The sequence below is a fragment of the Branchiostoma lanceolatum genome, chromosome 1 (assembly GCF_035083965.1).
Source record: "Branchiostoma lanceolatum isolate klBraLanc5 chromosome 1, klBraLanc5.hap2, whole genome shotgun sequence".
Classification (NCBI taxonomy): Eukaryota; Metazoa; Chordata; class Leptocardii; order Amphioxiformes; family Branchiostomatidae; genus Branchiostoma; species Branchiostoma lanceolatum.
In genome coordinates, this window is record NC_089722.1 from 30,464,273 (window position 1) to 30,489,788 (window position 25,516).

Consider the following 25,516-nt stretch of genomic DNA (forward strand, 5'->3'; position numbering starts at 1 on the left):
CAAGCAGGCAGATAAATTTTGTACGACTATCCCAAGAATGCCCCCAAGTTTGCAATCGTGCGACGATCGTATGACGTATGTGACCCGGGACCCTAATTGACCAGATAAATGCAATTCCACGAAGATTTTTACGGTCATTATTTTTGTATCTTTGGCGCCGCATGAATACTGCCGAATTTTCACGATAGCCCAACATTGCTTACTATTACCACCGTATTAATTTCGTTTTGTACTTCGTTTCTTCAAATCCCTAAGACTTTACCTGATGGTTGGTTCTTTAACCTTACAAATACTCATCTGCAAATTAATGCCTTTAATAAAATCTTTGGTGATTTAAGTTATCGTTGCCCAGTTCTGTCAAACTCAATATCGTGAAAAGACGTTACATTTATCTTGTTTAATTTCTTGTGTCGCTTATGTTCAACAATTAGAGTATATTATTGCCAAACGACTGGATAAGACTAAAAAAGACCTGGGAAAGTGGGGAAGAATGTAAACTGTCCTTTCAGCATAAATCATTCTTCTCATTATGTTATTGATTACCAAGCATGGGTTCTCATGAACTATTTGTGATCAAATGTTATTGTTTCCCGGTTTTATGTACTGTATCTGTTTTGTGGTTTCTCATGTGTTTCACTTATTTTGCATATGTGCCATGTTCTTATTTTTCTTTGCTATTTTGAAAATTAATAAAAAGACTGAGAAAAAAGACGTTACCTGATATTCGTAAGACGGTCTCAGGTAGTAGCTGATCATCTCCTGGTGGAAGACGGGAGTGAGAGAAGCAGAGACAGGCGGGACGATCCAGACCCAGTCCGCAGGACACCCACCGCGCAGGCGCTGTTCGTTCTCCATGTGCTTCATGAAGGACTCACACGCGGTGTGGTGATCGGTGATGGTCACATTGCCTGTCTGTGGAACGTACGTACATACCTTTCTCCGTGAATAATTTCATGAAGTTGGTCAATGACTTTCGTCCGTGAATGGTTTCAACAGGTTGGTGAATGACTGAATAAAAAGGCTCTTTTTACACAACCAAGAGATTTATTCCTCCGACGTTTCGGTGACCATCTGTCACCTTCTTCAAGGCAATTCTGACTGGTTCACATAGTGATGTCATCTCCTGTGATTGTACATATGTAAGTATTTTGCGTTTGGAAATGCATCTCATTATGTATATACACCTGTGCTTCATTTCTATGTGAACCAGTCAGAATTGCCTCGAAGAAGGTGACAGACGGTGGAATAAATCTCTTGGTTGTGTAAAAAGAGTCTTTTTATTTGATAACAGTAGATGTTTCGATTACCGTCTGTCAAGTTCTTTAGAGAAATGATAACCTGTTCCCTTTGCACTGAAGCTATGTGTCACTGCTGACAATTCGGTCGTAAATGTAGAGTGTTGTCCAAGCTGCAGCGCAAAGTGAACCAATCATTGCACTAAAGAAGATGACAGATGGTCATCGAAACGTCCTTTCCCTGGCTTCGAATAAAGAACTTTGTTATCCACCAAATACTTTCGATTAGACTTATGATCATGATAACATCGATTTACGTATACTGGACTTAAAGTACTACCAAATTGTTACAAAGATTTGATAAATAGATGATTATAGTCACGACGTAAGTATAGTCATTGCATTTATGTAGTGATGGTGAGTAAGGTAACAAGCAAACGTGAAGCCACATGATGAATGCCTTTGTCAATAAAATATTCTAAAGAAAATAAGATAGCTTTTTAAAGATAATGTATACACACTGGCCATACCTGAAAGCTATGGAGAATGGCGACATTTGCCTCGATCATAGCCAGGTCTCTCCATAGTGACGACGCTCGTCCTGTATCAAGCCCCATCCTTTTGGCAATTTGCTGCAATGAACAGGTAATCAAGGGTTCATTTCCATTGACATCTTGTTGTGGGATTATGGGAGCTCATCCCAGCATGATGGTAATCGTTATGGTGTTATTGCTATATTGTAGTATTATGTCAGTGACGTGTCAGTCAGATGGTATACGATGATGATATTTTCAACTGATGATTACAAGCGATATTTCCAAGGGTTTCGGTAAGACTGGCGTGCAGCACCTGCATTAAGCCGCTGTCACACATTCAGGATCTTCCCACGACTTTGCTCCCGACCACTTCCCAACCTAGGTCGTCACTGGGTTGTGAGTAGTCTAGAAAACCGTCTTATTCTAGCTCCAGTTCGCTCTTCTGTTCGCATCTAAGCAGAATATGACTTTTCCGACGGCTGTCTCAGACGAGTTTTGAAAACTAGAAGGCAATCTTGACGACCAACTCCCAACCATAGATGACCTTGCTCACGACTAACTCCCGGACATGGTCTGGAGAAGGTCGGGAGGCCATGGTAGGCTATGCGTGAGAGGGGCTTTGTCCTTTACATGCCCAAGAAATATGGCATGACATCTTTGAACGAGCTTGTAGTCGGATCTGTATATCGTCTACACTCTCAAAGGATTCATCTCGGTGTTTAATGTTTGATGATGTTTTATCAGAAATCCATTAAATTTGACTTGAAGACATAATCTACTCTTCCTGGATTTATAGAAACACAGTGCAGCTTCCGATTGATTCATGAGAGAAGGATAAGAGCATGAAGTTTCGTTGTTTCTGTACTTGATGATACCAATAGATATGTTTCCATCCGTGAATAGTTTCATCAGGTTGGTAAGTCACTTAATGAAAATACTCTTTTTACACATTCAACCAAGAGATTTATTCAACCGACGTTTCGGGACCATCTGTCACCTTGTTCTTGCATCTCATTATGTATAAGCAGCGACACCTGTGCTGCATTACTATGTGAACCAGTCAGAATTGCCTTGAAGAAGGTAACAGATGGTCACCGAAACGTTGGTGGAATAAATCTCTTGGTTGTGTAAAAAGAGTCTTTTTATTCAGATATGTTTCCAGTAGCTTGTGATTCCTTGCACTTATGATGACGTTTTGCGTAAATTATACGACCGCATGGAGTCGGTATTCGAATGAAACGTCATTTATATGATATTAGCGCTGCAAAACACGACACGCACATACGATTGACTACGACACGCATAATAAAACGACAGATCTACATACAACACTTCAAGATCTACAGACCTCTGTGTAGTTGTATCTGTTGATGTCGCACAGGTCTCTGCCGATCTCCGTGCACATGTACCAGCCGCTGAAGGGCGCCGCCGGGAACTCAACTCCACCCACGTCGAACAGCATGTTAGCCACCGCCGGCAGGGCGTACCACTTCATTCCAAGCTCTTTGAACCACGCGTATCTGGGTGAAATAATAGGTGAGGTAAAAAAATCAGGCAGGAAAACTACTGGTAAAAGCATCATCATCATCATCATCAGCAGCAGCACCATAATCAACATCATCATTGTCGCATTGTCGTCATCATCATCATCATCAGCAGCAGCAGCAGCAGTAGCATCCATTGCACTGCAGAATGCAGAATGAAATGCAATATTTGCCATATTTGCTAGTATTGTTGGCAACTATTTCTGGGACAACTCATAGAGAACAACTCAAAGGATCTTTAAGCAGCTATGTGAAAGTATTTTTTGTAAAAAAGCTTAAGAGCCCGCAATCTTGGAGCTGCCTTTACGATGAGCAGTACTTACTTTGGATGCTTGATCTCTATGTCCCAAACATGAAGAAAGTCGTAGATATAGCAACAGTCTTGAATCAGTTATTAAAAGTATTTCGTCGAAATTAGGGACCTGGCAATCTTAGAGTTCTTTGTACGATGCTTTGTACTAATTACTTGGGACATTTGATTAGCGTTTCTTCCAACAACATGATGATAGTCGTAGATGGTACCTTAAAGTGTTTTGGGACCTAGCAATCCTGAATCTACCTGTAGGATGAGTTGTACTTACTTGGAATGTTTGAGATCTACATGAGGAAAGTCGTAGATATACCTTGAAGAGTTTTGGGACGTGGCAATCCTGAATCTGCCTGTACAATGAGTTGTGCTTACTTGGAATGTTTGAGATTTACATGAGGAAAGTCGTAGATATACCTTGAAGAGTTTTGGGACGGTGCAATCCTGAACCTGCCTGTACAATGAGTTGTGCTTACTTGGAATGTTTGAGATCTACATGAGGAAAGTCGTAGATATACCTTGAAGAGTTTTGGGACGTGGCAATCCTGAATCTGCCTGTAGGATAAGTTGTACTTACTTGGAATGTTTGAGATTTACATGAGGAAAGTCGTAGATATACCTTGAAGAGTTTTGGGACGTGGCAATCCTGAATCTGCCTGTAGGATGAGTTGTACTTACTTGGAATGTTTGAGATCTACATGAGGAAAGTCATAGATATACCTTGAAGAGTTTTGGGACGTGGCAATCCTGAGTCTGCCTGTAGGATGAGTTGTACTTACTTGGAATGTTTGAGGTTTACATGAGGAAAGTCGTAGATATACCTTGAAGAGTTTTGGGACGTGGCAATCCTGAATCTGCCTGTACAATGAGTTGTACTTACTTGGGATGTTTGAGATTTACATGAGGAATTCGAAAGTCGTAGATATACCTTGAAGAGTTTTGGGACGTGGCAATCCTGAATCTGCCAGTACAATGAGTTGTACTTACTTGGAATGTTTGAGATCTACACGAGGAAAGTCGTAGATATACCTTGAAGAGTTTTGGGACGTGGCAATCCTGAATCTGCCTGTACAATGAGTTGTACTTACTTGGAATGTTTGAGATCTACACGAGGAAAGTCGTAGATATACCTTGAAGAGTTGTGGGACGTGGCAATCCTGAATCTGCCAGTACTATGAGTTGTACTTACTTGGGATGTTTGAGATCTACACGAGGAAAGTCGTAGATATACCTTGAAGAGTTGTGGGACGTGGCAATCCTGAACCTGCCAGTACTATGAGTTGTACTTACTTGGGATGTTTGAGATTTACATGAGGAAAGTTGTAGATATACCTTGAGCTTTGGGACGGTGCAATCATGAATCTGCCTGTAAGATGAGTTGCGCTTACTTGGGATGTTTGAGCTCCACCTCCAACACTAGGTCCCTTGACAGCTCGAACAGCTCCGGGTCCTGACCGTTAGCAGACAGCACCATGGGTAGGACGTCAAACGGTCCGTTCCTCCCTTTCCATCCTAGGCTCTGACAGATCTATATACAAAATGTCAAAACGCAATTCAAATTCATGTACATGAACATATACCTCGTCCTATTGCAATGTATTTACTTGGGTGTGAGAGGTTGGGAATCTACATGTGAATTAATGAAATACAACATTTGAAGGGCGTATTTTGTGTATTTAGTGCCTTATTCACTGTACTATCGTTCTATCTGGCCTGGCATCCACCCTATTTTACCTCCGGTTAAATAATCTTATTGCTTCCCTTACCGAATACATCAGATTAGCGATCAGAGAAGCGCAATGGAGCTAGTAGAGGATGGATACCAGGCGATCATTTAATGGTCTCATGCACTTAGATTGTGTAGGATGGAACACGTGAATGGTACACTATGATAACATATGATGTTCACCCCTACAAATTATGTCACCTACCTACAATTTCGAATCCCCCCGACATGAGTTAAACTAAAACGCAAACCTGTCCGTACTTACTGATGCAGATACTCGTAGCTATTTCTAGTTTTCTAGGCCTCTATAATGCTACGATCACATTTTCAAACCGGGGCCCGACCGGGCAGTTTGCGGGAACGAAAAGTATGGCATAAAAGACAAAAACTATTATTCATGAGCACAATATGTGTCTATTTCTTGACATGCACATTTATTTTTTGTTCCGGCAAACAGGTCCCGGTTTGAAAATATGACCGTTGCATAAGTCAATGCTGTGGTGTTCCCTAAAGGGGAACTCCGCGCTTGTCGGATCGGTACCTCAGTGAACTCCACGCTTGCTGGGTCACCAACGACGGAACCGTCCGGCTGCTTGTACCCGGCATACCGGACAAACTGCGAGTTCCACACCTTGAAGTCGTGTTTGCCATCGGTGCGAGCGGGGAAGATAGTGATGGCCGACCTTTGAATTACAAAAAATGTATTAAAGCACAGTACAAAAGTTACGCTAACAACTGGAAAAGTATTGCAACGGTCAGACGTTTCAGATAGAAGACACGATATTTCGTCAGTGAATAAAAAGAATCTGAAGTCCAGGGTATTTAACAAATACTATGAAGTGATAGGTAAATGAGGCGAAGACAATTGTAGGATAGTTTACTTGAATACGAATTCAGTTCCTCAATATATTACGCTTATGTTTAAACGCCAAAGAGTTGAATTGGCAACCGATCGATATCACCGATATGTTTTGTTCATATTTGATATTTACAACCAGAAAACACAGAACATCGAAACATCCTTTGTCGGTGCATGCGTTTCAACTGACACTGATAAAATAGAGAAATATTGTTTATTGTTTCGTATATGTACAAGTATCTTAAAACAAAGAAATACAGGGCAAACAAAATATGCCGGGGGCAGAAGCCTAGGTGGCTTTTCGTGGGCCTCCAATCGAAACTTAAGAAAAGGAATTATATCATAAATTGTACATAACTCAAAACCAAACAAAATTAACGATAGAAAATAAGTTGAACCTATATGATAAATCCTAATAGATGAACAGATACGAGGAAATAAAAAAATGAATTTTAAGGTATGAAACATTATAAGGTACGCTAATATGATCAATGCTAATCATAATTAACAAATTTTGAAGAAATAGATCAAATAGATATAGATAAGACCCTATAGTGAGTGCAAGGTTGTGTACCTGAGGTTTCCCTTGTTGGTTGCATACTTGATATGGTTGCAAATGGCTTCATACATGCCTCGTGCTGTAGTCACGTACCGAGCGTCGAACACCTGAAATATGCACAGGTCAAGAGCTATTGCCTTTCACACAGAGTTAAGTTTCGGAGTCGTAACTTAAGCAGTAACACGTTAAACCATTCAGCGTGAAAGGCAATATATCATATATCATAGACAAGCGAGTTCACACGTACAGGAACGCACAGTGAGGATGATGAGCAATTTAACAACGAGTGGCTGAGAGCATTGTAGTGATCCTAACCGTGTCCTGTACTTTGGTGAAGGTTAGACATCCAGGTAATAAGATACGCCAAAAATAGTTACTCAAGCAACTGGATAAAATTTTGAAACGGTTTTCAGACAGCATCCGCTGACTTTCTTCAGTGACTAAATAAAGAATTGGGAAACTAGGTTTTATACCAGGAGCTAATTTAACTATTAGCATGTAACATTGTCTTGACTTAGTAACCGCAAAGGTCAGACTTTAGGGAGTGACAGGAAATAAGAGTTCAGAGGTGGTAGAACTATAGTCCTTAATCAGTCCAGGACACGGGGTCAATGGAAGAGGCTACAATTTCACGGGGAGGTTTTCTTTTTTGTCTGTCTGTCTGTTTGTTCGTGTTTTCGCAGCAATATATTTTTCATCTGCTAGTCACGTTCACCGTAAGATGACAGGAAGTGATCAATTGACACATGTAATGTTAAGTATAAACAACCTTATTGGCATAATTGTCTTTTGTATATATTTTCAGATTGTTTGAATGTGCTCTTTTTTTGCTTGAAAATTAAAATTTTAAGACTGCTTAATTCAGCCGGTTTACTTTAAAGAAGGTAACATCGGCTGCAATGCTGTTTTGATTTCTGTATGTGTCAATTCCTGAATAAGCCAATAAACCATTTATATATCTAAAAAAATCAATGAATTAGTATTGAACTTTGTATGTTGTACAGTTACCAGGGCTAACCCTTTGTGATCAGATGAACCCTCGGCTATTTGGGTAGCTTTTTTCTACAGCCAAATAAATCAATCAATCAAATTACAATTAAACAAGACAAACGAGAAATTGTTGTTCTTTTACCTGTAGTTTAGACCACTGTATTCTGCCCACACATCTGGGCGCGTTCCTCCAGGCGAGCTTGGCTCCGTACGTCAGCTCCATCTGCGTCAGCTCGTACCAACCCTTCTCCTCGATCTGCACCTTCGCCTCCGCCCATCTCTGCTTGTGTGCCTGTGTGTTAGCGCTGCGTGGGAGCAAGGACAAAGAAGACAGTGATGTTTAACTAGTGCTGCGTACCGGTCCTGTGTACCGGTACTGTACCATAAAATTGATTAGGTACAGATCCAAATACCGGATCATGAAGTACCGGTACTGTACCGATACAAATTTACACCAAGTATGTGCTTATTTTGTGACTGATCTCCTGACCCCATTGCCTCATGCAAACCAAACGTGACCAAAGTGACAACTTAGAACAGCGTAACTGAAATGCAACGGCTCATTCAGGCAGGCCGGGAGTTTTGACAGCAAGGTCAAGAGAGTTTGGCGGTAGGAAACCTAGTTATGTTCTTTAAATAAAGATACTGACTAGTTGAAAACAGTTTATCTATGTTTCTGTCATTATTGACGATGTTCATAAAAACACATGTTAATTTTTCAAATTTTTCAGGTACAGGTACAGGTCCGGACCTGTACCTAAACCTTTGTACCGGTACCTGTACCTGGTGTTACGTTTAGGTACGCAGCACTATGTTTAACGGTGTGCAGGCTGATTTGAGATTCTCACGAATAAACGAAGGTTCAAACAAGCAAACAAAATCGTTTCCACTCAGTAAAGTCTCGCATCAACGTAATCAAAGACGTTGTCCCTAATTATGCTAATTTGATATTCAAGAGTGCATGGGCTCTGGCCTGTCACTATATACTAGTACGTTGTTAGTAAGATCTGGCATTCCAGCAGGCAGGTTGATGACGGATGACCTATACTAGCTACTTACGTGGTGTCCGATTTCGTACTATTGGGAGCGTGTCAGGGAGTTACACGGAATCTAGTGTTCTTGGTTCGAAAAGGGTTTTCAACCCACCCCTGTTGATCTATTATCACAAGAACTTGTTGAACACCATGCCCCCTCCAAAAAAAACTCATCATGCTACCAATTTGATGCTGGTATCCTTCCTGAAACAAAGAACAAACGAGCAGGCTTCTTACCGTTTGATTGACGCGAAAAATTCGTCCAGGAACTCTTTGGCGTGCTCTAAGACTTCATCCTTCGGTCTGGGTTCCCCAGCCGGCCGGGCGCTCTTGGCCTGGGCAGCGGCGTTAGGACGCATCAACGAGCCCAGACACTTTGTACCCGAACAGGGGTTTATCTGTCAGTAAAACAAACAACAAGAGTTTAATGAATGAATGAGCTGAAACTGAATGAAGACCTTTATTGTACATTCGTGCCCCGAGGGGCTAGGTACAGGTCGTCTAACATAAACCTAACTAACATGTAAGTGACATATATGGTGAAATATATACAGTACATAGTTTAAACATACATGGTAGACGAAAGTGATAAACTAAGATAATCCAGTCGAGTCAACTTCTTCTCGCTTCTTTGTACATGTGTAGATGCATGAACAGATCACATTTCTTATACAAGGGTTGTCCAGACGCAACAAAAATATGAATTTATCCGTTGCGTTTAACTATTCAAAGTATTGGAATTTTCATTAATACAAATGAAAAGAACATTTCTTTAATTATCGTAAAGTCTACAGTCTAAAATAAAGTGTCACTCATCTTCTATTTGACCTTACTTTCAATATTGGCAAAGTCTATGTTTTAGAAGCGTGCGGTTGTGCCTTCCTGTTGCAATATGTAATTTGTGACAACAAATGATGGTGAAGATATTTGATATTTGCATGTTCTTGCCCACATGGGCTAAATGCAGTAGTTTTACTATCCCATCAAATGCCAGGGTAAGTATCATCAGGAGGACACTGAGAGGTCAGAGGAGCAAGATGGTCGCCATTTACTGTCCTCTGAACCAGTAGCTCGTTTTTATCAACTATTACCCCAACTGCCATCCAGCAGTGGACCTATTCGCTTATAACACCTTAGTGACTTACGTGGTCAAACTTTTATGCAGTTTTAGTGGCCAAGTTCGTGTAATTCGAGCCACCAGGTACGGCGTCACTAGGCAACCGCCATCTTGGGGAGGGCGTGTGGGAGATTGCACAGTCCTCAACGCGACGACCACCAAGTTCGGAGGCCATTTGACGAGGAAGCTACACGGCATACCCTATATCGTACCCTCGCCTGAATTCTACAACCGCAGCGGGCTCCTTTAGTGGGGCCCTTGTCGGTAAGTTTCGTGTTGTGGAGTCTGCTTGCAGGCTTACACACGGCCTGGAATGAATTGATTTCTGTGAGTGATACGGAGTTCATCGAATCTGTGTTCTGCCGAAAGTTTCTTTGAATTGCAGTACAGGCGACAGGCTTCGAGAAGCGTGTAAGCCCAGCAGCCCAGCAGCCCAGCAGCGGGAGTGCAGCACGCGTCCCTTCAGGAAGATCACCAGTTTCCAGAGTCTACGTACGACAGCACTACTGAATCACTTGGAGAGGAAAACTGTGAGACTGTTCTGGTTCTTTACATGTATCACACAGAATCCTTGCTTACTGGTACTGAGAGATTTTAAATTTGAACTTTTGAAATGGGCTACTACAGTAGTCAGCATGGTTACAGCAGAGAGGTTTCCATAGCCCTCCTGTCGAGACTGAAGGTATCAGAGCTTAGGATTGAACTGTCCAGAAGGATGATAGACAAGGGAGAGCTGAAAACAAAGGGAGATATGGTAACCTTACTAAGACAGAAAATGGAAGATGAATTCGATGAGTGGGAAAAGATGAAAGAAGATTGGGTCAGAAGACAGGAAGAAGAACAGGGGGATGAAGAAGAACATAGACAGATGATGGATAGACTGCGGAAACTGAGAGATAGTGTTAGTAGCAGTGGTAGTAGCGAGGAAGTGTTAGCTGACACTGACCTAGTGCAGTCAAGACAAATAAAACAGAGACATGTGTTGTTGGGAAGATGATGTAATAGATGTAGAAGAACAGGAAATTGAAAGAAGGGTTTGTTGCAGAGTACTAGAGTTCACGTATGGGGTTTTGTTAAATGATGATGTGGCTCCACCTGAACAAACAAAAGAACTATCAATGGATAGGGGAAGCTTCAGTGATCTAGATGGTGTTCAACAAGGCACTAGCCCACCTGGTGAGAGGATAGAGGTAAGAAATACAGTAGAGCAGGGTACACCAATGAGAAAGGAGGGGAAAACCCTGTTGATAGGAGATTCAAATGTACGCAGATTACAGAACTACTTTAATAAAGAAGTCAATGTTGACAGTCAGCTTGTAGTTTCTGCATTCCCAGGTGCAAGAATTGAAACAATTGTGTCTAAGTTGTCAGTTTTGTTATCTGTCCAAACAGAAACAAGTCAAGTAATTGTCCATGTGGGAACTAACAACCTCGGCAAAGACTCACTTAAAGTAATAGAGTCCAAATATAGAACTTTATATGATGAAGTAAAGAGGATCCAGCCTGGATGCCAGGTAGTATTTGCAAGTCTATTGCCAAGGTTGGATAGTAGAGAGAAGAATGACATGGTAATGTATGTGAACAGGCAGCTGAAACTTCTTGCCAGTCAGCTAGAGGGTACATTGTTCATTGATTGCACAGACCGTTTTATGTCTGAAGGACTGATAGATGCTAGCCTATATAACAATGATGGCCTGCATGTAAACAGAGAAGGTACGGAAACCATGGCATTGGCCATTATGGAGAAAGCAGGTCTGTGCCATCAGAACCACATGTACAGGTATGGAGCGAATCGTGTCAAAGAACATAATACAAATGGGCAGAAATGCCAGATATGCGGCATTGCGGGACACAATGCTAAGATTTGTAGACACAGACTGCAGTGTTTCACTTGTGGACAATATGGACACAAATCAAAATACTGCCACCTTTTTTGAGTTTTGGGCAAAGAGGACACAGCCTTAAGAGTCAATAATGAAAGAAACACCTTATCATTCTTGTCATGGAATGTAAATGGACTGTTAGCTAAGCTAGAAGATTGTGATTTTGTAGAATTTTTAAAACAACATGATATTTTTGGTTTGCAGGAGACTTGGGCGCAAGAAAAGGACGACATTTCCCTGGAAGGGTATACAGTGTACACAAGTAACAGAATCAAGAAAAAACAGCAATTAGGAATTCAGGGGGTTTAGCTCTGTTTATAAGAGCTGAACTAAATAAAGGCATCAAACGTCTTCCTAGTCAGTCAAAGAATATTATTTGGTGTCTGTTTGATAAAGAATTTTTTGGATTGCAAGTTAGCTTGATAGTCGGTGTTGTGTATATCTCCCCTGCGGAATCACCGGTGCACTACACAGAGGATACTTTTCAAATTGTAGAAGCGGAATTGTCCAAACTTACCTCAGAATTTGATAACTGTAACTATATGATAATGGGAGATTTTAATGCCCGTACTGGAAACCTATGTGATTAAATGTTGGAAGAGGATGATGATAATGAATTCCTCCCGCTCCCTCATGGGTACAGAACAGATGCAGCTCCCCCCCAGAGAGCATCTGAAGACAGGCAAACCAATACCTTTGGATTTAATTTGATTAATCTATGTAAATCAACAAATCTAAGGATTATAAATGGCAGATTGTTTGGAGACAAGAAGGGCAACTTCACCTGTATAAAGGAGCACATCCGCAGTAAAGAGGGAATGCCAGGAAGAAGTGTTGTGGACTACATCTTAGTAAATGACAGAATGCTAAACACCATTACAGACTTCAAGGTGCTATCTAGAGTTGAATCTGATCACATGCCCCTAGTTTGTGGAATACCAACGAATAACATCTCAGTACAGAGTCAACACAACACAAGGATTACGGATAACACAGTCCGCTACAAGTGGAAGGAGGATAGGGTAGAAGATTTTAAGAACTTACTACAAGGAGAAAGTGTCCAAACTCTGTTACATGAAATAGGCTTAATGTTACAAGTTAACGACATAGACTCCGCGGTAGAAGGTATAGGGCAAGTGCTGGAAATTGCTGCAGACCCTATGAAACAGCATCCCGGCTGGAGGGAAAACTTGCTAAATAACAATCAAGAAGAATGGTTTGATCAGGACTGTAAACAGGCAAAACAAACAGTAAGTAAGAACCTACATAGATATAGACGGGTACAAAGTGAGAACAACTGGAAGACTTATAAACAGGCTAAACTAGAATATAAAGCTTTGACGAGAGCAAAGCGCCGAGCACATGCTGCAATGCTGAGAGCTGAACTAAGTAACTTACAAAGGGATCCCAAGGAATTTTGGAAATTGACTAAAGGAAGAAAAGTGAATAGCATTGGAAATATAAGTGAGCAAGAGTTTGCAAATTATTTTGAAGAGTTATATAATGGGAGTGAAGAAGACTACACACATGAGGAACACAGCAATATGTGCGAGCTTATTGAGCACATGTTGTATAACGAAGACCAGGGTAGAAATAGTCTAGACGCAGAAATAACAGAAGACGAAATTTTAGATAGCGTTAGAAACCTAAAAAACAAACAAGGCACCAGGCATAGACAACCTTTTACCAGAGTTCTTTCGTGAGAGCACTTCAACACTTTTGCCTTACCTGAAGTCACTGTTTAATAAGTGTTTTACACTAGGAGTTATACCACAACAGTGGACAATAGGTATTATACAGCCACTGTTTAAATCTGGCTGTAAAGATGATGCAGCAAATTACAGAAGCATAACCTTATTATCAGTGTTTGGTAAAATATTACAATCTTGGGGAATAGACTTAACAACTGGGCTCAAGTAGAAGGCAAGTTGGTGGAATCTCAAATGGGTTTCAGAAAAGGATATGGTGTGCTTGATAACCTGTTCTGTTTAAATTCTCTGATACACAAATACCTTACAAGGCCACGTGGACGTTTTTACTGTGCATTTGTTGATTTCTCCAAAGCATTTGATAGTGTAAATAGAGTGTACTTGTGGTGGAAATTGCTACAGGGGGGAGTAAGTAGCAAAATGGTGAAACTTGTGCAATCCTTATATCAGGAAGTAAAATCATGTGTCAGAGTTAAGAATCAGTTAAGTGATATGTTTAGATGTAACAGGGGAGTACGCCAGGGCTGTATCTTATCACCTTTCCTATTTGCATTCTTTGTAAGAGATTTAGACGACCATTTGATACAAAGCGGTTGCAGAGGTATACAAGTAGGAGATGTGGAAATTGTAAGCTTGATGTTTGCAGACGACTTAGCACTGTGCGCTGACTCAGTAATAGGCCTCCAAAGGGTCTTAAATGCATTAAACACATATTGTAACAAATGGCAGTTAACAGTAAATTTAGTTAAGACTAAAGTAATGGTGTTTCGAAATGGGGGGAAACTTAGACGGACTGAGAGATGGTTTTATGCTGGGAGTAAAGTAGAGGTAGTAAGCACCTACAAATACTTAGGTATAATAATCTCATCAAGTGGTAATTGGTTTAAAGCACAGGAGACTCTTGCAGGTCAGGCTTCTAAAGCAATTTTCATATTAAAAAAGAGGATTCATAAATTTGGAGTGTTATCACCACAACTAGTTTTTAAAATGTTTGACACTATGATTCTTCCTATCATGATGTACGGAAGTGAAATATGGGGTTTTCACCCTTGTAAACAATTAGATATAGTTCATAACAAATTTTGTAAGTTTTACCTAGGTCTTGGACAATCCACACCAAACATTGCAGTATTGGGGGAACTGGGTAGATATCCACTGAGCACCCTCAGACACATTAGAATTATTAAGTTTTGGGTTAAAGTGTTAGAATTGAATAATAATAGATATACTAAGAAATGCTATAAACTATTATATGACCTGGACCAGGTGGATAGGAAATCCTGGGTAAGTGAGGTTAAACAGTTATTGATTGCACATGGCATGCAGGAAGCATGGTTTAACCAAGGAGTTGGGAACAAAGATGAATTTATTGGAGTATTTAAGAAAAGGACTAAACGTTACGCAATACAACTATGGAATGATCAATTGGAAACTTCAAATAGGCTGAAAACATATGGTGAAATCAAAGACAGATTCTGTACAGAAAGATATTTAAGTATTATCAATGTCTTTAAATATAGGAAAGCGCTCGCGCAGCTGAGATGCTCAGCCCACACACTAAGAATAGAGGTAGGACGTCACTCAAATATCAATAAACAGAACAGGTTATGCCCATTATGTGATGAGGGAGTTATTGAGGACGAGTACCATTTCGTTATGGAATGCCCTTTTCTCAAAAGATTAAGAACCAGGTTGTTACCCTATTATTATGTCAAGCAGCCAAATCCACACAAGTTTACTGAGTTGATGGGGGGGCCCTCTACTGATGTAATTAGACGTCTGGGAAAATATGCTTACTTTGCTTTCGCCATAAGACACCAACACATCAGCAGTTTACACAGCACATCTGACATGTCCATTTAATCTCTTTATGTTTTATGACACGATTACTCTATTGTTGATTTGATTATGTTATGTTATTTTGACCTTGGTTTTATGATTTAGTATTAATTAATTTACAATTACTTTACTGGGTGTAACAGCTTTTAATTTTTGTTAGTAATGAAAAAACTTTTCAAGTGTTATTTCATTTTGCTCATTTGTTATTCTGTATTTTGTACTGTGTTGAATTTGTGTTTCATGCTTTACGTTCGTTTATTTATTTACTGTGATGTTAATGTTGATCAGTTGTGATTATCTATTTTATTTTGTGTACAAATTTGTTGCAAGAGCCAATTGTTGGCAGAAAGCAAATAAAGTTCATTCATTCATATCATCACCTGTAATGTTGAAGGTGAACAAGGGGAAAACAAAACAGTTAAGCATGTAAATGTTATGCTTCTACTTTGATAACGTACCGTGGCATGGTAGGCACCAAGGACATTCACATAAGATTATGGCACTACATATCAAATCAACTGTATCATGAAAACATCTAACGTTATATTTAATGTTAACAACCTGTGAAACTTTTTGGAGTTTCCAAACTCAAATATTGTACAGTACTGTAAGTCACTTTATATATCTTCACGGTAGCAAAATTTCACGGTTTATGGAAAATGGATATTTTTATTGAACTTTAACTTCACGGTGGCGGCAAGTGATTTGCAGAACTCATGTGTGAAGAGATTATAAATAATTACAACAGGTTTTTCACGGTGATGATAAGTTCACGGTACAGAGATGACCGTGAAAACAATGAACATAAAGTTACAGTGAAAGAAACAAGAATTACAGTAAGTGTTTTCTTCCCGAATGTTTTCTTCTTGACCATGAGGTCGTAACCAAACGTGTATGGGCAATCAAGCAACGAGTTTAACAAGCTTGGGTGAAGGAAGCGCCGATGTGTGGGGCAGCTGGAAGATGCTGCTGAAACAATTATGAGGTTCAGTGAAGCGCGTTTGACCGTGCTCAGTACGGCTTTATTAACCATCATTCTATCAACAACTGGCGAGGCGTCGAGGTCATTAACTCCGCATACACATAGGATAATCATTGTACTAAGGCCTGGGTAATGACATGCTGCGTTTTCCGGTTACCCTGCCAACCCTAGCAAAAATCTGTCGACCCTAGCTTTGTACATGTGGTGTGGGGGAGGGTTGACCGCTGACAAGGGACATGAAACTTTCAATCTGACATCTGAGTGAGGAAATTCAAAACAGTCTTCCTGTATTTCACAATCTTTTGGCAGATGAAAATTCAAACTGTTGATGAAAGATGTGAAGTTAACACTGTACGTCTTTGTTCGGTTTATGATTATAGCAGAATTGTCAGGTACTGTAGCAGCATTACCGACTGACACCACTTCATGACAGTAGTGTCCAGCTTCTTCTGGTAAGGGAAGAAGGGAAGGGGCGGATCATTAACATCTGTGACACCTAGAGCTAAGGAATTAAGAAATTCCCCCAAACTATAGATATTCTACGGAGGTATCTTCGATTTCTTGTTTTATTTCAAATTCAAAGGATGGCAGTTAGAAACTTTCCCACAAGGCCATGGCACGAACAGATGGTATCAGAGTGAGTGACTCCGTGTGAATAGCGCAGCGATCTGTCTTGATCTTTCAACTATTAAGTCCTTCCAAATGATTCATTGCAGGCTCCCTGATCGTCCTTTAAGGTGCGGCTGATGGCTTAAGATAACGGTCAACTTCATTTCCACGATGGCGTTAAGAATATACCCACGGAATTAATGACTTCCTACCTATCGTCACTCGAGAATCTCTTGAACGAATTCAGCACCTTTCTTCCTTTATCGATTTAAAATGCCTGAAGTTCAAAGTAAGCTCCTCAGCACCTTTTGGATCTAATTTTTCGTCAAGGTTGACTGTTTTGACTTCGGCATTGACCCGGCGTTTACGACAGGCTGGCACAATCCTAGTGTGTACGATGAGCTTCTATATTTTGGTTGTTACCTTCATGAAAACTTGACATATTGTTTTTGGTGTGCTTGCGTGTGTGCGTATGTGTGTGTGTGTGTGTGTGTGTGTGTGTGCGTATGCGTATGTGTCTGTGTATATGTGTCTGTGTATATGTGTCTGTGTGTATGCGTGTGTGCGTGTGTGTGTGTGTGTGTATGTGTATGTGTATGTGTATTGTATTGTATTGTATTGTATGTGTATGTGTGTGTGTGTATGTATGTATGTACGTGTATGTGTATATGAATGAATGAATGAATGCATATTTTATTTTCGTGTCCTGCGACTAATAAAGTCACCCAGACCATACGGACTTATGGGACACCAAATTGAGTACATAAACTTGACATAGTGTTGGTAGAGGTTACAGTGATAAATCATAATAATTATAAATAATCATAATAATAACAGCAATAGTGTATATGTAAATGTATATGTATGTATGTGTGTTAGCGTGTGTGCGTGTGTTCCGGATATTTGTGATCAGCATGACATCATTTCAGAACCTCAGAATGGATTGTAATGATATTCGATATGTGGGTAGGTGTTCGACAGACAAAGGCCAATGTCAATTTTGGGCTCCCTAGCGTTCGCTTTGGACCTTTTGGTGATGCAATCAACAAAAGTGTAAACAATTACAGTTTTGTAAGTGTGAAAATTAAGTGGATCCTCGTAGAAGTTCAGAACATAAGAAGAACTTTATTGCACGACTATTGTAGCAGGTAAAATTAAGTATGGTAACAACAGTTAACATAGAACAAGACATAAGTATGGAATAAAACTCTTCACTACAACAAAATGACTATCTTAGGTTTTACATGATTCAAGTTGGGCTAGTTATGAGTATCATTAATTATTCTGATAACAAAACAAATGTTTTATATAATTGCCTATTTCAGCACTGTGTGAGCTGTTGCATCTAAATATATAGTCAAACTATCTGTAGCATTGAGCGTCTTAAAATCTGAAGTACTTGAATTGATGAATGTGAATAACTTATGGCATAGGGCCGGCATCATATTTAGAGCATTCCATAATAAAGTGAAACTCATCTTGAATTCGATTTGGGCAGAATGGACAAAACCTTTGGCCAGGAGCTACATTACATACAAGTATCTACCCGTATATCACATTGTCAATGAGTCACTGTAGATTTACACAAGTACGTGTGGAATAAGGTCTTGTAAATACTGTGGTGCACGACCATTTACTATTTTCCCAAATTTGATCAGCTTATGCAGCAATGTATTTGCTCTTCAGAGCTGTCAAAGCCAGTTTATTTCCTATTGGTCACGACTTGCATGTTGATGACGAGTGTCTTGCTTAAGTTCCGGCCGAGTAATCTGTCTCCGACCTCTATGCGTTACCATATCTCACTTCACTTATGAGTATTCCCCTCCGGAACGTTAGCAGCAATTGTCTACCGTTTAGAGGGATGAAATGTAATAGCGACATCGTGTATCTACGTGCCTAAAGGGCTTGGCTGTCGCCGCTGAAATGGCAACGCATCAATTGGCGCAAGTTGCCTTATCATTGGAGGGATTACTACCTGATTGACTCTGACGGATGGCATGTAAACGCACTCATTTAGGGATTAGAGCGGCCGTGTGCTTGCCGATGAAAGATATGGGGGGAAGCGGCTGGGAAGCACGCTCGTAGGCATCTCTGGGCGAGGGCGTACGTAGCCTGGTCCAAGTCTCTAGGGGTCGGCTTAGGGGTGTTTTACTGGGCCCACGGTCTGCTTTATTGAACCGTTTCTGATAGCCTGTCTACTTAGCTGCCTTTCTACTTCCGCTGCCACCCTACTTCCGCTGCCACCCTACTTTCGCCGCCGCCCGTGCGTGGCGAGCTAATTAAATCCAAGGCCGTAAACCAACACCCAAGCGGGCTAATCTGTCTGGGCGGGCGGGGGTCACTCCCAACGCCGTAGAGATATCGGGGAGCCGCCGAGGGTATGGTTTCCAGGCTAGGGCGTACGTGGTGAACGGGTCATTAATAACGCATGTTTCCGCTATCTCATGATAAGTCGTATCATCCACTTCGAGATGGAGACACACGAACAATGAACTATAGGGTGTGGCCGGATTAGGAAAAACCGCCCAAGTAAGTAACCTCTGTTCTCTGTGAATAGGTTCCTCAGGTTGGTAAGTCACTAAATAAAAGGACTCTTTGTACACTGCCAAGTGTTTTATTCAACCGCCATTTCGGTGACCATCATCAGGGCTATTCTGACTGGCTCACTTTACACTGCAGCTATAGGTGTCGCTGCTTACAGATGCGGTCCCAAAAGTAAAGTTTTTGGTCTCAAAAGTAAAGTATTTATACAAAGATAGCTAAGGCCACAGCAAGTAATTTTTATGGATGACATCAGCGCGCTCATTAATTTTCGCCTGATTTCGAAATAAAAAACAAGAAATTTCATTGCCCTCCGACGGTGGTCAACATGCCAAAAATTGGCAAATATGTCGTAGAAGTTGACAGTCTAAGGTGTTTCATTGCATATGAATACCCAGTGTACTGTATACACAAGGTGTTTCATCGCATATGAATACCCTGTGTACTTGCTTCAGATGATGGTACAACAAGCACTTTTCTGCATTTGTTGTAGTTAGTCTATTGAGGACATGTTTACTGTTGAATCAAGGAGGTTTTATATTATATATGAATGAATACAGAACTAATACATTGGTTGAATACAGGATTAAAAGACCTGTTGGTCATGATATCATATTTCGCCGCCTCAATTCTTGTTTAACAAGGATTATGATCTCAAAATTTGAAAATACGGGAATCTTGTTTTTGTTGGTCCGCCTTGTTTTTTTTTCGCCCTATCTCATTAATTTTGGAGTCTGCGGAGGATGTCATCCATAAAATTTACTTGCTGTGGCCTAATCCAGCGTTAACAAGGCGGTCCCAAACGTAAAGGATTGTATCATATACATAAATGTACTTGTGATCAAGTAACACTGTTATTGTTAGTGTGACAACATTTGTGTAGGCGTAGATTAGAGTTTTCTGCTGTACGTTTCTCCTCACAGAACCGGACAGTTAGACCTATTGATTACTTCTTTACTTACAAAACCCGATGTGCATGCCTGCATACATGTAGCACTTTTTTCTACTAGAGAGCTATTAGCATGGGTTTTCATGGCCAAGAATGGTAGTGTTTCCTTTGAAGATAGTACACATTGAACCCAGGTCTTCTGCGCAACTAAGTGTCAAATACAATCTTCTTCGTGGGCTGTTCTGTTTAGCGCCACTGGGTATTTACAATAGGACAAGTCTCTCACGGGTCAGTGCTTAGAAGCTTCATATAGCTATGATGCATAATCTATACAAAGATACCTGGCAGGGTAGCAATCTTATATAGAGAAAATATAGCACAACGGTACCGCCGGTAACGTTCAAACATAGAAATCAATACTGTGAACACTTTCAACACATAGACACACATGTAGAAGGACATTCATTCTATTTTGGGGACAATCGTCAGTTTTGATAGCAATGTTTATTGAAACTAAATGTCTAGGAGACACACACTGATGTGTAAAATTACCATTTCAACAACGGCGGTGACATTGTTGTGATCACAATGAGACCTCAAATTTGACCCAATTTGAACGAATTTCATAGATAAAAAGGACTTTTTAAAACTGTTTTTGTGTTCTGTTGTCTTTTGACTTATACTTTTGCATTTTGCGTGATATTCATATTATGAAATCAAGGATAACACAAATCAAATCCACTTTAGGTCGCAGCGAGGTCGCGATCGCCGTCTAGTAGAATGAAGACATTCAACAGTCTATTCAACAGCTCAATTTCATTGAAACTTCTGCTGACTGTAAATAGCATTCATCACACTTCAACGGCGTTTTGTGATGTGCTGCGGGACACATGCATGCACTTCCCGCTGAACAGTATCATTACTTCCCTTGCTTTCTATCAAGGGTGCAATCACAGACGGTTAGGTGTCGGCAGTGTGTCATCATCAGATAATGCGGAACGTTTATACGATAAATCTTTGTGTCGTTTCGGACCGATACATCCGGGCGCTGAGGGGCCATTAGATTGACAGGGTCTGAAGGAGGGCGTGAATAAAACAAGCAGATACATGTCGCTGTCAGTCGTTAATAGGGCCTGCAGGTGACTTCGATAACCATGGATGCATCTCTAACATGGGCTGTTTATTATAACAAAATAGGTTATAAATTTATTATCGTAGATAGATATTGATGAAACGCAGATTGCATTTGATATGAGTCATGGATTTGCAAAGAACATGTAATCAAATGGTTCCTTAACAGAAGCAGGGGTCATTTTCTAAAAGACCACTTGCTTATGAATACAAAATCAATCAAATTTGTAGAATTTCATCACAGATTAGCAAGGGCATGAACTATTTATAATCCAGTAAGTGAATAGTTACAGAAACCGGAAGTTCTGTTGTAGTACCAAGAAGAGCCGACAGGAGGCCCAAAATCGACCTTGACCTTCGTCTTTAAAAGATCTACCCACATAATAAATATCATCACAATGCATTGAGACCTTCTTAAGTTATGCTGATCACAAATATCGGGAAACACAACATACATGCACACAGGTAACCACGAAACAATACCTCCATTTTTCATGGAGGTAATGAACTGTCAATTTAATCTACGAACCTATTCGTGAACTGTGCGTGCGCATCAGTAGCCATGATACACGTCGAAATTAATTCTAAAACCTTGCTAATGAAACCATCGGCTAAACCAGACTATATCAGACAGCTATAAACACATGATACTTTATGGTCATTAAAAAGTATTTTATCACACGCGACTTAATAACATTATTGCCTTGATATGGAAATATAGGGGCATTTCGTTATCATGTTTGTCCTCGTCGATAGCTACAAGGTAAAATTTGAAATAACTGTTTTGCGGTCTACCGGGCACAGTCATATACAGGCTAATCAATCTATCTTATAAAATACGGTGTAGTAGTATGGGATGACAATGGGATTTTACAATCATTGGAGGAGTTTCTAACGCCTAGACACTCTTTGATATATTTCCCAATGTTTACCATGCAGGGGTTTTCACATATCATTATGTACTTAAATTTGCTATTGAAGTCCATTGAGATAAATCCTGGTAAATCCGACGATAGCATTGAATATAGCGAATTACGTATATCAAAATATTTGGGACATACAATCAAAAAGTGATATTCGTCTTCAATTACCTCTGGACAAAATGGACAAACTCTCTGGTCGATGGGAAGTTTTTGAATCATAGGTATTTGCCAATAGCCATCCACGCACTCCGCTTCTATTACCACTTGATTTTGCCAACCTTTACTTTGGCCAATGTGATCAAAGAGGGTATCAGTTGGTAAGTACGGCAGTAATAATGCGGCGTGCTGCTACTAAGTGAGTAATTGACTTGCGTGACACGGGGTTGTCGCCCGTTCGTTCGGCAGCGACAGCGAGTGCATAAAACCAAGGTTGTTCTGAATCTAATGTTTCAAATCACGGCGTTGAGAAACTATAGGCAAAGGTGTGATAGAAAAATAAACGACACCGTTCTAGAAGATTTCATTTCTCGGTGGCATGAGAAGGTATGTTTAGTGGGCTCTGTGCGCTTTGATGTTCGTGTGATGTCTTTGAAACTTTAGATGTGGATTGCCGTGGATAACAAAGGGGTTTTGACACATGTAAGTCGGTTGAGAACCTTCGCAACCTTTGTGTTGAGACATAAGAGCAGATCCTTCTGGTGGCACTGTGTTTTTACCTTTAGGCCACAGCAAGTAATTTTTATGGATGACATCAGCGCGCTCATTAATTTTCGCCTGATTAAAAAAAAAGAAGAAAAAAAACGAAGAAATTTCATTGTCCTCCGACGGTGGTCAATATGCCAAAAATTGGCAAATATGTCGTAAACAAAAATACGAATGCCCATGATGGTATGACAAGCTGTTTTCTGCATCTCTTCTAGTTAACTGAGCTGTATACACATCTTCAAGGACAGTGTCATGTTGACAGTCTAAGGTGTTTCATTGCATATGAATACCCAGTATAGTTCCTGATCATGATGGTATAACAAGCCGTTTTCTGCATTTGTTGTAGTTAGTCTATTGAGATGTATACACATCTACACGGACATGTTCTCTGTTGAATCAAGGATGCTTTATATTATATACATGCATGAAGCCTCATTGGTTGAATACAGTTATAAAAGACATGTTGGTCATGATATCATATTTTTCGCCTCAATTTAAAAAAAAAAGATTTATGATCTCAAAATTTGAAAATATATAGGAATCTTATTTTTTTTTTGCCCGCCTTGTTTTTTTTCGCCCTATCTCATTAGTTTCGGAGTCTGTGGAGGATGTCATCTATAAGATTTACTTGCTGTGGCCTTAAGCGACTAAGACAAGTGACTTATGAAGCTAGCATCCACAAAAATATGAATGGCATTCAATGAAATAACTGAGTCTGTTGAGCCTGTAAGATCTTTCGCGTCTGCGTGCATACAATTTGCTACACCTGGCTCATGCTCAATGAAGCAATAAGAAACCTGCTTCAAGGATATGTAATACATCAATGTACATCACAGGCAATAAATACACTTTAATAGCCAATCATAAAGGTAGAATTACAGTATGTTGCTTCATTCCACTGTAATGAAGACGTTGATGTGCATTCCTGGGATTTTATTGGTTCATTTTTCATCTCTCTTGTAGTCAGTGTCCCTTTAGACACCAGATGAATCCGAATCTAGCTGCATTTCTTTGATGAAACTTTCAAGCTGCAAGACAGACTGGGTACACTGATAACACTATAAAATGCATTAAAAAAGCTTTTAATGATCCCAATACTTTTAGTGATTAGAAACTTGCCGTCATTTATTTTTCTTAGAATTCACCGATACTTCATGTTGATAACTTCATCTGGTAGTTCAAAGTAAAAGTAGTTCAAAGTGGAGTATGGTCAGGGCGTGCTACATGTACGTCTTAGTGCTGTTGGTAAATGAACACCGACACTCGCTTTTACAGAAAATGAATCAAAAGACTTCTTGGCAAACAGCCAATGAAAGATGCAGACTTATCTCAACCTAATCAGGACCTGCCACAACTGGCTCCCCACTTAAAGGAATGTAACTTTTGATGTGATCGACTTCAGAGCGAAAATTTTACGGGTTTGTATGGCTTGAAAATAGCTACTTTTCAACTTTTTGTTGAAATATAAAATCAGCATTTCGGTGGTAAAGTATTTCTACTTGGCGTGTACATCTAGTATAGTCGCGATTACTCGAAAAATACACCAAGCTAACGTATTTGTCAGTCCTGAAATAAATGAATTAAACATATGCATAGAATACATTTTCATTGGTTTACGTGCTATTCGTGCCGAGGTTTGTATTGGGTTTGTGGAACTGGATTCTCGGCTTATGCCTACATTAATGCAAGCTCAGACATTCAAAAATCTTTTTTGCTAGAAATCAAACGTCAATGAAAATTATTTACGTGTCATTCGCTCTGTCATCTGATCCATGTATTGGGTGTGGCACGGGACTTTCGACACGGCCTTTTGTCCATGCCTTCGTGTGTTATGCAAAAGATAACCCTTTGCAGTCCATAAATGAGTTAAACCTCAATGAAAATACATATTCAGTGGTTAACGTAATATTCGTTTCGAGACGTACGTATAGGGCGTGGCATTGAATAACAGATCGTGCACCATCCAAACGCGTCAGTGAATTCTAAGTTTATTTAGTACAAAAATAAGAAACGCAGTAACCGTTTTTCAACTGACTTACACATATGTAGGCACTAAGAAGGTACAGAAACTGAGACAGTTCGTAGTAGAGATTTATCCAGATCAGATGATGGCTTCTAATGATCATGTAATTAGCTATAACTGCATGGTGTCATTATTATGGAGAGGTCACATTTGTCGTCGGTTGTCGTACGATTTTGTTGTCGTAGAATTTACTACCAAGCTGTGACAGAACCAACCGCCGACAAGAATCTAAGACAGTCGTTCCAGTAACAAGACAGTCCGATCTTCAGTGTGCGAAACATACTGTGCGACTATCCTAAGAATACCCTTAGTTTAACATCGTACGATGATCGTATCACGAATCACGAAGGCCCTTAAATGCACTTTTAGGTAACA

The 25,516-nt window shown here is 40.1% G+C and overlaps 1 protein-coding gene across 5 annotated transcripts in view; it reads right to left on the bottom strand.

The window, feature by feature from the left end:
- The window catches only part of LOC136448207 (nitric oxide synthase 1-like), a 93,674-nt gene that overhangs the window by 16,443 nt on the left and 51,715 nt on the right, over positions 1-25,516 (bottom strand). For all 5 annotated transcript variants that reach the window (XM_066447465.1, XM_066447492.1, XM_066447455.1 and 2 more), the window contains exons 3-10: positions 9,028-9,188; positions 7,899-8,061; positions 6,782-6,873; positions 5,890-6,031; positions 5,011-5,150; positions 3,120-3,291; positions 1,766-1,867; positions 718-912 (exon numbers count right to left, since the gene is read on the bottom strand). In XM_066447465.1, the coding sequence (XP_066303562.1) occupies positions 718-912; positions 1,766-1,867; positions 3,120-3,291; positions 5,011-5,150; positions 5,890-6,031; positions 6,782-6,873; positions 7,899-8,061; positions 9,028-9,188 (1,167 nt within the window). The remainder of the gene's footprint in view (positions 1-717; positions 913-1,765; positions 1,868-3,119; positions 3,292-5,010; positions 5,151-5,889; positions 6,032-6,781; positions 6,874-7,898; positions 8,062-9,027; positions 9,189-25,516) is intronic.